The 12,153-nt window shown below is 41.7% G+C and overlaps 1 protein-coding gene across 8 annotated transcripts in view; it reads left to right on the top strand.

Annotated features, from left to right (window-relative positions):
- The window catches only part of ERBB4 (erb-b2 receptor tyrosine kinase 4), a 1,162,978-nt gene that overhangs the window by 838,318 nt on the left and 312,507 nt on the right, over nt 1–12,153 (top strand). For all 8 annotated transcript variants that reach the window (XM_090044919.1, XM_090044916.1, XM_090044918.1 and 5 more), the window contains exons 6-8: nt 1,465–1,583; nt 6,558–6,699; nt 10,913–11,026. In XM_090044919.1, the coding sequence (XP_089901045.1) occupies nt 1,465–1,583; nt 6,558–6,699; nt 10,913–11,026 (375 nt within the window). The remainder of the gene's footprint in view (nt 1–1,464; nt 1,584–6,557; nt 6,700–10,912; nt 11,027–12,153) is intronic.

The raw sequence follows: 12,153 nt of genomic DNA, 5'->3' as shown, positions 1-12,153 counted from the left end.
AGACTTTTTTTTTTGATGACATGACCAAATTCCAGTGGCAATGAAATCAGTTTGTAAATTATTTGTCCTGTAGGTTGGCATGTCTTGTGTAAGTGCTACAGCAGTTTATATTTTAAGTAATATGTAATGAAGAGAAATAGAAGATAATTGGTTTGTTCCTAACTCACTGGGTCACCTTAATCCTTGTTGTAAATTGAGATAATGGATATCTCAGAGGGATATCTACACAGAAAACTCTCTGACAGCAGGGATGCCTTCAAACATGCTGCGTTGCTCTGCAGGAGATGCCTTCTAAACTGGAAGCAGTGGAGACACATTCTCATGGTTCTTCAGGTGGGCTAATTAGTAATATTGAATGACGGTGCTAATTAGTACCTTCTATGCCAATTAACCGTGTTGCATTGATGTAGCTACTTTGTTTCTGCTTTGGGAGACAGAGTAGTGTGGTGTGTTTGAGAGCACTGCTGCCCAGCAAGGTTGTCTCTATACTGCAAGCCTACCTAAGTCAGTAGGTTTAAAATGGCTGAGCACAGTCATTATTCTACAATGCATCTGCAAATCCATTCACAACATCTAACAAAGTAGGCTGCTCCTATGAAAGCTCATGTCTCTCTGAGTGAGTTAGTCAGTATATAAGGTGCCTTCTGTGATTCAAGCTAGAGTATAGTATTTATGAAAGGAGGCCAAGTACTAGAGTGTCATGTTTCCAGACATGTTCATAGTATAGGACTTGTATTTTATTCTGTTTAACCCTGTTCATCATAGTGACTAGGTAAAGGATAGCCAAAAATGAAATCTGGTTCTAAGATTACCAGACTGATTCTGAATTGTTACATATTACCCAGTCCTGTAACTTCTCGGGGCCGGGGGGGCGTTAATACCCAATAATATCAAAATAGAGGGATTTTATTGACTTTTCTTTCATCAACCTTTTCTAATTCCTTGAGGATCAAAGATTCAGTATTTCTTCTGACTTTCCAAAGTTAAAAGAACCATATTCCAGAACCCAGACATGCCTATCCTATCAACTAAGGATTTTCACATCCTTATGCAGAAGGTGTATTATATAGGGCATGAGTGATCTCTGGCTTGCAGATAGTGATAGAAAACAATCTGATTTCTTAATATTCTGTTGTCTGTTAAGTTTTTTAATGTGTTAGTAATTTTATGCCCTTCTTTGGTTTAAATCAGCGCTTCCCAAACTCTGACAGATTGCGTGCCACCAATTTAAAATGATACAACCTTAAGTACCACTAGCAAATGCTTCAGTTCATCCTTAAGTCCCACCAGCAGATTTTTGTCATATAAAGTAATTATAATAAATCTGTTAACACATACCACTGAGGTACCGATGCCACAGATTGGGAACCACTGATTTAAATACTTATTACATTTCTCGGATCAGTTTAAATCATTCTGTTTTAGCTCTGATTCTGACACAGCTGGTTTCTCTGTCCTTTCCAGTAACAAAGACAGTGTGTGCAGAGCAATGTGATGGACGATGCTACGGGCCTTATGTCAGTGACTGTTGCCATCGGGAATGTGCTGGAGGTTGTTCTGGACCTAAAGACACTGATTGCTTTGTAAGTTTGGGAGTTTTCTCATTTCCCTCATTGCACCATCTGCAGTGCAAGTTCTTATGCTTTAATCCATGGAATTCATGACTTTTGTCAACTTTAATGTACTGCGTGTAGTTTTATAGATTTTAGGTGCAATTTTTTTCATTTTGCATTTTTCCATTTCATTTACACTATGTATCAGTTTATATTACCCATTAAAAGATTTGTGAGATTTACAATTACAGACTGGGAACTATTTATATGCTAATCTGTGTGATTTTTATCTTTTACTTGTCTAAAATTAACTTTTATAGATGGTAGGGGATTTATAGGAATTTGCCATTTGAATTTAGGGTTTGTTAATTCTGCTTTGTATGCTTTTTTTCTGAAAGTTAAGAATACAGATTAGCTTCTGTGATAAAGGTGTTTCCCAAACTTTAGTGAAAAAACTCAACCATTCATCTATGATGTGCTTTGCAGAAGTGCTATAAAGAAAGTAGTTTCCAATCTGCTTAACCTCCTATGCACACAATATTTTTTTAAATGGAAAGTTCTTAAAATAAATTAGGAGAGTTTAACTTTTCAAAACAGACAATCTAAACATATAGGCCATTGACCAAATTAATCCCATTTTCAATCAACTGTTTTTTATAAATGAAAAAGCAGCCTTTGCCCCTAATAATGAACATACTACCCAAACAGGTGCAAATGCACAGTACATATTTAAGTTTCTGCCAGTCATTTCAAGACATGTTATGAATGAGCTGAGACAATTCTACAAGGACAGAGGGTGACTACTTTCATTGAGTTGAGAGCTGAACTCTTTGAAGCTTCTTCAAAAATCTGTTACATAACATAAGGAAAACCCATTAGTAGATTTTTGGCATGCATAATCTTGTATGTTTTGTATTATAACAAAATAGATAGTAATGAGCTGTTACAAAGGTATCAATCAGAACTGTTATCCATCTGTCACTGGCATGCAAATCTCTGAGTAGTAGGTGCCTGTGCTTCTGTAGCCTGCCTAAAAGTTCTGTCCTGACGCTACTCCCAAGTAGCCCCCAAGGTCTCGAACAGTCTGCCAGCGGAGGTGGTTCAAGCACCTACATTGAACACCTTCAAGAGTAAATTGGATGCTTATCTTGCTGGGATCCTATGACCCCAGCTGACTTCCTGCCCTTTGGGCAGGGGGCTGGACTCGATGATCTCCCGAGGTCCCTTCCAGCCCTAATGTCTATGAAATCTATGAAATCTACTCTGTGGTTTCAAGTACTTGGGGAATGCAGCATATTGACAGCTATAACTAGTTAATGAAGCAGGCAATGGTGATTAGTGCTTTATTGAACCTTGATGGAGAATGTATACGCAGGGTGCATGCAGACATTCAGGGAGGTTAAGGATAGGTTACACTGAGTTATGTAATGGCCATCCAATCTAAGATAAATTGGGATGGTGAGGCTAGTTGCTGTAGGTCAAGAGAACAGGGGCAAGTGGAGTCCATGGAGGGTTGGTGGTATTGGAGTGGGGTTTGTTGGGAGGATCAGAGGAGCAAGAGGGGTCCATGGGGATCTTTGGAGGGGATCAGAAAGTTAGTGCGGTTCGTGGGAGGGGTTGGTGGAGTCCAGGAGGGTTTAAGGAAATTAGAAGGCTAGCAGTGTCAGTGGGGGAGGGTTGGGGGACAATGTGTGTGGAGGGGTGCTCTCTTTCCCAGCCCCTGGAACCAGGGTCTATTTTTATCCCCCTAGCTCCCCCTCAGCCTTAGATGAACAGCAACCCGCCACTCCTGCCTGCCACTCTCCCCATCCTGTCTTACTTCCTCAGCTGCCAGCACTGGCAAACACTGGTAAAACCAACACTGAAAGTGGCTTGTGGGATGAGGGGCTTGGTGGGCCTGTGAGGGGGTAGGAAAAATGCAGCCCTGGGACGGGCACTGTGCTGGGAAATGTACAGAAGTTCAGCTAAGTCAGTCTCGCTGAACCCATCACAGGAACACATCTGAGGTACAGTTAACTTAGATTGGGTTGGCCTTTTTTAGACAAGTCTAACCTTCCTGACCTTCTGTACAGTTCACACTTAGCTAGACCTAACTAGGGATCTAAGTGTAGGGTTTGCACCTGGGTGAACTAAGTTAAATCGGGTGGCCATTTTTAACATTATCTAACCTCTCCAAACATCTGTCTGTACACATAGCAGTCCTAATTCAAAGTTAAATAGAATTCAACAGTCGCTGCACCCAAAGATTTTATGAAATAGAGCCCCGGATAAAGGAAGTATTACTATATCCCCATTTCACATACAGAGCAACTTGCTCAAGTTCCTGTCAAATATCTGTGGACTGACCCCAAATCATTTGAATCTTTATCTGTTGCATTATGCTCAGAGCTATCTTCCCTGAAATCTTCAAAGGCCCTAGCAGTATTGTAGTAGTATCACTAGCACCACAACACCATGAAGAAAATATAATTTCTATTAGGTATTGAACACTTCACATTTTTCTGCAGCATAATTGTAGCAATTATGAAAATGTCTTTGCTAAAAATCATGTTGGCATGTTTGTGCTGATCCAATGTGAAAATGCCTAAGGGCTGATTCCGATTTAAACAAAGTCCCTAGAGTAATGTAAAGGGTAAATCAAAACCCTTTCATTCTGATTAATTTCCTTTCATGTACCGGGCAAGAAGTAACACTTTAGGCTGCAGTGGAGGGCACATACAGACACTAGATTGTGGTTTTATTAAAACTACTGCTATTTACTTTTAACTAACTTGAATGCCTTCATTTTTCCTATGCATGCTGCTTTGCTTTCATATGCATATAGGTGCATTTAGAAACAATCACTGTAAGTTTTGCATATGTTAGCGAAACAATTATAAATGTACACAAAGTTTTAGAGTCATAAATTAAAACTTCCTGAGTCTTCTAGATTGGATTTTAATAGATTCTTCCTGGAAGGTGTCACCTCCTTGAGTAATGTTTCATTGGTATGCCTCATTCTGATTATGTATTTACTAAGCCATCATCAGAGGATTGTCATATTTATGATAAAGTACTTGCTAAGACAACAGTGGATATAGAAAATGTGTTGAGGAAGCAAAGTAAATTAGTATTTATTAATAAACAGAACTATAGTTTATGATGCATTAAGAAATCCTTTGGCATATTATGGCGGCTTCTGAAAGCCTGTAATATCATTGTGTTGTAAATATGTGTTTAATATTGCCAGATTAAGTTCACTCATCCTCCTCTGCACACATTTTGAACACAAGATAATATGCATCTCCTGGCATGACTATTTCATCATAATTACTTGCAAGGTTTTGAAGATGCTCTCAGGTCTGGGGTTGAAATAAGTTTGTGAAATACAGCTTTTCTTTTAAGGCCTGATCCAAAGTCAATAAAGTTAGTGTCAAGACTCTTACTGACATCAGTGGACTTTGGATCAAAACTCTACTTAGGGACTAAAGGCATGTCTATACCATAGTAACCCCAAGCACACCTATACAGGATCCAAGGCCAGAAATACACTGATAAAGATGCTCTCAGAAGCTGCTGTCAAACACTGAAAATCAAAGCCTCAAGAGTAGCTACAAGAGACTTCCCCACCCCCACAGGTGTCTTCACCAACGTTTCTGGGTTCAGAGAGTGTCAGCAAGAGCAGGTGGGTGGGCATGCTTGGGAATGGCTGGACCAGAGAGTGTTGTACCTTCTAGAAGTTAAGTTAGATGGTGTTGGAGATTTACAATGGTATAACATATATCAATTTGTACACTTCACATTAGTGTCCAGAGAAGACGGACAGTCATCTCTCCAGAGGTAGCTATCCTCAATAGGTGATATTACCATGCTTTGCAAGCAGGTATCAAGAGAAGAGCTGAAGAGGTAGCTGCTATTCTAGCCTGAAACAGCCCAGAGCTATGGACATGTGACAACTTTACTTTAGACCGGATTGCCTTGCATCAGTGTTAAGCTGTATGTTGTGTCTGTTCTATATTTATACCAGTGAAAAGGCACATTAGACTGATATAAATATGTTGTGTTCTCCATGGGGAAACATCATCCTGTAGCTATGATTGCTAAAGATGCAAACAAGAGCAGATCAGGAATGTGCTGGAGTAGCTCAAATTGTTTTCTATGCAGAAAATAATTATTGAAAATTGAGACTACATGGGATTTTCCTGACTCAGACAATTTGCTCTCAAAGTTTGTTCCTAAATTATAGTTAGTATAATAGACAGGACACTAGATTATAAGAAATGCAGAAATCAGTGTTTTCTTCAATGGGCAGTGGCCAGCCAGAACAGTCAATTATTTTACTTACATTCTTCTACCCTTTTTACCTATCTACTTGATTATTTATCTGTCATTGCCTTGTCCTCTGTCCGGAGTGTGTGGTTGAGTTGGGATGTTAAGTGATATAAAGTGCTATTTTCTCTTCTCAGTGTGTGAAGCAACTGACCTTGTTAAATTTGTTACTTAGGAAAATGACCCCGTCCTGTGCTAGCTTAAAGAAAAAATCGTATCCCTATTGCTGCCTAATTGGGAGTTTCAGTCCTCTGCTGGACTTCAGATTCCTGCCATAAGAGATCAGAATGTTGGCCTGCTAAAGCACAGATCATTAGTGCATGTTCAGCCGGACATAAGCAGCTTAAATAGCAGTTCACTTTTGGCAAATTTGGAACTGCCTGTCAAGTTTGCAATTAATTTTTTGCTAATGGTGAGAATAATAGTGAAAAAATAATGTTTCCTTTTATAACATGTATTAAGATTGTTGCATTTCCAAAATGATGTTTTAGGGGCTCAAACTGTCTTTTATAACAAATCCAGGTTTTGCTAAGATCTTAAGAAGAAACCTAGGTGGAAAAACAAAGCTTAAAAACCATGCACCCACACCTAATTGCTGCAACAGTACCTCTGCAGTTAATGAATAGACTGGGTACTGGTCTAAAGTAAGTATATCAAGAAAGCGCCACATGATCAGTTTGATTTCTTATATTTCAGGCTTGCATGAATTTCAATGACAGTGGAGCGTGTGTCACTCAGTGCCCTCAGACTTTTGTCTACAATCCCACCACCTTTCAGCTGGAGCACAATCATAATGCCAAGTACACCTATGGAGCTTTTTGTGTCAAAAAATGTCCACGTAAGTTACCTGATGCCTGTTTTTTTCCCCAATATCAGTGAAGTGCATGGTATGCGATTCCTTGTGAACAAAAACCTTTTTTTAGAGACTATTATGAAGTAATGTTAAGGTTGGAGCTGAATGAATAGCCTGATAGGGCTAATCATTCCAACTCTGCTGTTTAGCAGTAACAGTTTGAAGTTATGTGTTAATCAAGCAGAATGACATTTTTGGAAGCTGACATTTTGCAAATGCCCAATAATAGAGCCAACATTCAAAAAAACAAACATAAAACTCCCACAAGACAAAAAAAAAGCTGTGATTTCACTAGTTTTCAGACTTTGTCTAGCACTCAAATATTTTTGGTTTTATTCAGTCTCCATAATCTTAGAAAGTATTCTTTGAGTAATTCAGAAGACTATTCTAAATTAAAATGGTTATGTAGAGGTAGGATTTCAGTTTTAGTAAATGACTTGTTTATACAAATTCTGTGTTTGACAGACCTTATTTACTGAGGAGGAATATTTTCTTCCCCAAACCTGATGCTGTGTAGCTAGTTCTTATCCTTCTACCTACTTCAGAAATGAACTGACTTGCTAGCTTTGCATCCAACCTTTTACTCTGAAGTTGAGGTGTTTAATAAATGTGTTGTAGAATAGTGTACTCTAAAGTTACATCTCTAAGGAATATGCAGTATTGGTTTGTACCTTAGTACTAGATTCAGTGAGATTCTGAACAGTTTTTGTTCCAGACCTATCAGCTAGGTACAGTTGAAAATAATAGCCATCCTCAAAAACATTGGTTAGATATAAGGAAAGGAAAAATACCTGCCCTAGGCTACAGAGCTATTCCCTTCTTCCAGTCCACATGTACAATAATTGGACAGGATCCCAGACAAATTCCCCTTGAGAGTTAAATCAGAAGGTCAGTTAACATATCTACTGACTCCACTCATAGGTGCCAGGGAAATATAAATAAGCCATTTGGCATCAGGTGGTAGATAGATAGTAGGGATTTGTGAAGCTTCGGTAGCTGATTCAATTTGGAGGAGATTTGGTCCGATTCAGTGGCCAAATCTCCAAATCCAAATTGAAACTGGAGACCCATTAAAAGGTCCAAATCGAATTCGAAGCCTCTGAATCAATTTGGAGAGATTCAGAGATTTGGAAGGCTTGCAGCAAATCTTCATGCCTGCACAATGGGCTACCATCCCTGCTATTTTCATCCCACTGTGCCGGAGAACCTTTGAGGGTGCTTACCACTTGGGGGCTCCCACAGGCTCTAGTGGGAGCCTGCTTTGGAGCAGCAGCAGAGGAAAACCCCTAGGTACCATTTAAAGGGGGAAGGTGTGTGGCAGGGCACTGTTGGTGAGGGGGTAGTCTGGAGCTCTGAGTGAGGGGGGCAGAAATTAGGACCCCAGTGAGGGGGTAGCCCAAGTGAAGGGGGCCAAGATCTGTAGCCCCAAGTGAGGGGGCAGTGGGGAGCCCCAGTGATGGGGTAGCCCCAAATGAGGGGCTGAGACCTGGGGCCCCAAGTGAGGGGGGTGATGTGGAGCCCCAAGTAAGGGGAGCAGGCCAAGGTAAGTCTTTGGACACCTGAGGCCAAGGTTTGGGCCAGAGGCCAAGTGAAGGGGAATCAGCCCCAGAGTGAGAGTGGTGAGTCCTGACCCTGGTAAGTCCTCCATTGTGGGGAGACAAAGTGTGGGTTGAATGTAAAGTCTCAGGGTAGCACCATGACCTGCTGCTCCAGGGGGGGAGTGAGAGTCCCCTGTGAGATCCTGGAGTACCAGTCATGGTGTAAGGTACCCCAGCTCCCCACATCCAGGAAGGTGAACCTGGAGAAAGTGTGGGGCTAGTGAGGCCGGAGGTTGAGTGCCCTACTGGTCAGTGCTGGGGCCAGGACCAGAGAGGTCAAAAGGGCCAGGGTCCCACAGTGAGGGATGCCCAGAGCTGGGGGCCTGGGTTCCCACCTGGCCTTGGAGGTGAGGCCAGGACCTGTGTGGCTGAAGGTCCTGGGGGGACCATGCCCAAGAGAGGAATAGCTACAGGGAGCTCAGCAGCCTGAATGATGGCAGAATTGGCTGCCTGACTGGAGAGATCAAAGGAGGGTCCTGACAGGAGGATTCTGGAGCCCAGTGTAGGGCTGGTGTGACAAACATCTGGATGCCATCTGCGAGGCATGGGCTACGGTGTAGGGGAGGTTTGGAGCCGCAGATAGCGCCCCCTGGCATCAGGGCATAAAATGGGCAGCCTCCTGCCTTAATTAACAACTATTAATTAATTAAGAATAAGGAATGGCAGGAGAGTCAGGTGAGTGGCATGCCCAATGGCAAATGGGGAACCTAGCACTATGTCTAGGCAGGGAGCCCCACTTTGCCACACCCACTCTGCCTTAACACATACAAGTGATACAAGTTTTGCTTTGAATGGTTTGAGATGCATTTTCACAGAAACCCCTTTATTTATCTCCTTCAAACTTGCCAGACCTTATGCCTTCAGAAGAGGATACCATCCCTGCTGTTATCATCCGAATTTGCAAAACAATGAAAAAGTTATAGGTATTTTAGTGATTCCCCATTATAGTCTATGGCCGAATCTCCAAATCGGCAAAATCAAATGGGACAGTGATTCAAATCACCAAACTGAATTACTGTCCCTCCAAATCAGCCGGACATGTATCCAAAACAAATACTTGCTGCTTTGCACAGGCCTAATAGATTGAGATGCTCTTTCTTTATAGGAGGGGAGTAGTGAGTACTACAAAATGTTGCCACTGGCCTTCTCTGAGCCATCCTGTCCTAGATAGGTACATCTGTATGCTTCTGAAAATATTATTGAAAATAATCCTTTCTTTTAAAAGGTGCCTAAGTAGGTTATAAATAAGCACAATTCTCTGTGGTCTATCAGCCAACATGTGCATTCTTATCTGGTCCTGATAATTTCTGACAGCCTGTTGCCCATTAAAAAGACAATGTTTAGTTTTTCTCTTCCTCCCTCCACCAAGTTCTGTGAGTATTGTCTCATGCTAACCAGAACATAAGTATGATAAGAGAAAGCAAACTCTTATAAATGGAACCTTAATTCAGCCCAAATCAGACTCAGAATTTCAATTTCTACAGTATTCCCCGCAGTTGTAATAGGGAAGACCACAATGATTGTCAGAAATATTAAGGGTTAAAGTAATGTTAAAAGCCAGGGTTAGATTCTTCCACCTTGCTTAAACTGAGGATATGTGTTACTTGCCAGAGTAGTCCCATTGCTCTCCACTATTTTAATGATGCCCCTTATACTTGTTCATTATGAAAATGAAAGTTAATTGCCATATAGGCTCTTCCCTCCTCCTAATTCTTTATTATTCTTTAATAATTCATGATTTTTCCCCTGAAAGTTTAAGATATTTGAAATTAAGGCTCTTCTAGTGCTTCTTTCCACTTGTGCTCCTCTCATGAAAAGAAACATAGGTGATAGGTATTGTAGGCACACATCTGATTTCACACAGTCTTTTGAGACCAAGACAGGTAAATTTTTCTTGGCGGCAGCCTATAAGAATATAATGGTGTGCACTGGGAACTGAGAGAACATCTGTTCACCAGGGAACCCCATAGGAAGACATGGTCCAACAGTCACAAACTCTTGGAAGACCGTTTTAGGCTGGACATAAGGAAAAACTTATTTACTATCTGAGTCCCCAGGGCCTGGAATAGAATTCCCCCAGAGGTGGTGCAGGCACCTACTCTGGATTCCTTTAGGAAACACTTGGATATCTATCTTGCTGGGATCATTTGACCCCAGCTGACTGCCTGCCATTTGGGCAGGATGTTGGACCTGGTGATCTTGAGAGGTCCCTTCCAGCCCTAATGCCTATGGAATCTGTGAAATCTATGAAATTTCAGTAACTGGATAGAAAAGAAATTATCTTCACACCATTTGGGAAAATGGTAATGGATAAAACTGTTAAAATGTAGACTTAGTGTAAATCCTTAGTGACTTAGGTTCTTAGGAGAACTTCAGTCTCATTAACTTCCATGGGTCTTCAGCTGTCACATTTGTTCCCTTTTTGCAAATGGGATTTAAGCTCCCAAATCACTTAGGTGCTTTTGAAATTTTTACCCTCTATTAAAACATTAAGTCAATAATTAAACTTTTTTTATCTTCCGAGTGCAAAATTACCAGTCTCAAGATTACATAGTACATTGGCTCATTTTGAGTACTGTCCTTTTTTTTTTCCCCTCCAGATAACTTTGTGGTGGATTCCAGCTCCTGCGTACGTGCCTGTCCCAGCTCCAAAATGGAGGTTGAAGAAAATGGTATTAAGATGTGCAAACCCTGCACTGACATTTGTCCTAAAGGTAGATGTTAATTTATCATAGCTTTTCTTGGAATTTGTCTGCATACCTGTACTGCAAAGCAGATTTTTTAAAATGAAATGTTATTCATTAATAAGTTTTACAATATCCAGTAGCAACAGCTAACGGACATTAAACTATGGTGGCTAAATTTAATGTATTTCAGGTTTTATCACTATGATATGTTAATATGGGTAACGTATGCATTTCTTCTTTGGGAAAAGCCAAGGCTACTATATTTTATAAATCCTTTTTAGAGGAGTAAAAGTGTAAGGGTTTCGTTAATGGTTACTAGTATTAATATTCATACAAGTTTAAACTTAACTGTGGGAAACTTATAGGGGAAAAGTTCCAAAGCCCTCACTACTCACAGGGTGCCTACAGACATTTAGGGGAGGCACAAACTCATGGTGCTTTACACAAAGGAGTTAGAGCCCCTCCTTCCCCCTCCCCCACAACTCAACAGATGGGTCAGCAGGACTCAAGCTTGCCTGTATCAGCCCGGGCCAATGGGCAGGGGTGCTCCAGCAGCCTCTCAGGAAGTTGCCAAACTACTCCTCACCCTCACCCTCACCCTCAACTTCACCCTTACCCCCAGCTCTAGGCATGGCAAAACTGAGCCAGCAGCTGGGGTAGACGAAGGGAGCCCCCCTGCCTCATGGGACTCCCCAGCTACCTTGACTGGGGTATTGGGGGAGCCAGGCTGGGACTGGCCTGTGAGGTGGGAGGGGGCTCCCTTCCTCAATCCCTGGCTTGAGCCTCTTGACAATGGCAATGCACAGCTATTGGCTGGGCTTCGCTGTGGCTGGAGATATGGTGTGGGGGCAGGTGGGGTGGAAAAGCCCACTTACCCACTTGTCCCCTTGCCTCATGGCCCCAGCCTGACTCCCCTCAATACCTAACCCCCAGCTCTGGCCATAACAAAACCCAGCTGGCAACTATATGCTTTCTCTTCTCCTTCCCTCTCCTTCTCTTGCTACACAGGGAGGAGACTCTCTCCTCTCTGTAACATCCCTGAGGGTAGGGCTGGGCTGGTGCCACTGGCCATGAAAAAATTAACCTTAGAAGAACCTGAACAGAAGTTCCCTAACATACTGTGTTCTAGAGCACCTTCTGCTAATAGCTGATTT

Source organism: Crocodylus siamensis, chromosome 4, assembly GCF_052110815.1.
Source record: "Crocodylus siamensis isolate JL-2025a chromosome 4, ASM5211081v1, whole genome shotgun sequence".
Classification (NCBI taxonomy): domain Eukaryota; kingdom Metazoa; phylum Chordata; order Crocodylia; family Crocodylidae; genus Crocodylus; species Crocodylus siamensis.
Note: the sequence above shows the minus strand (reverse complement) of the source record. Positions and strands in the feature narration are given on the sequence as shown.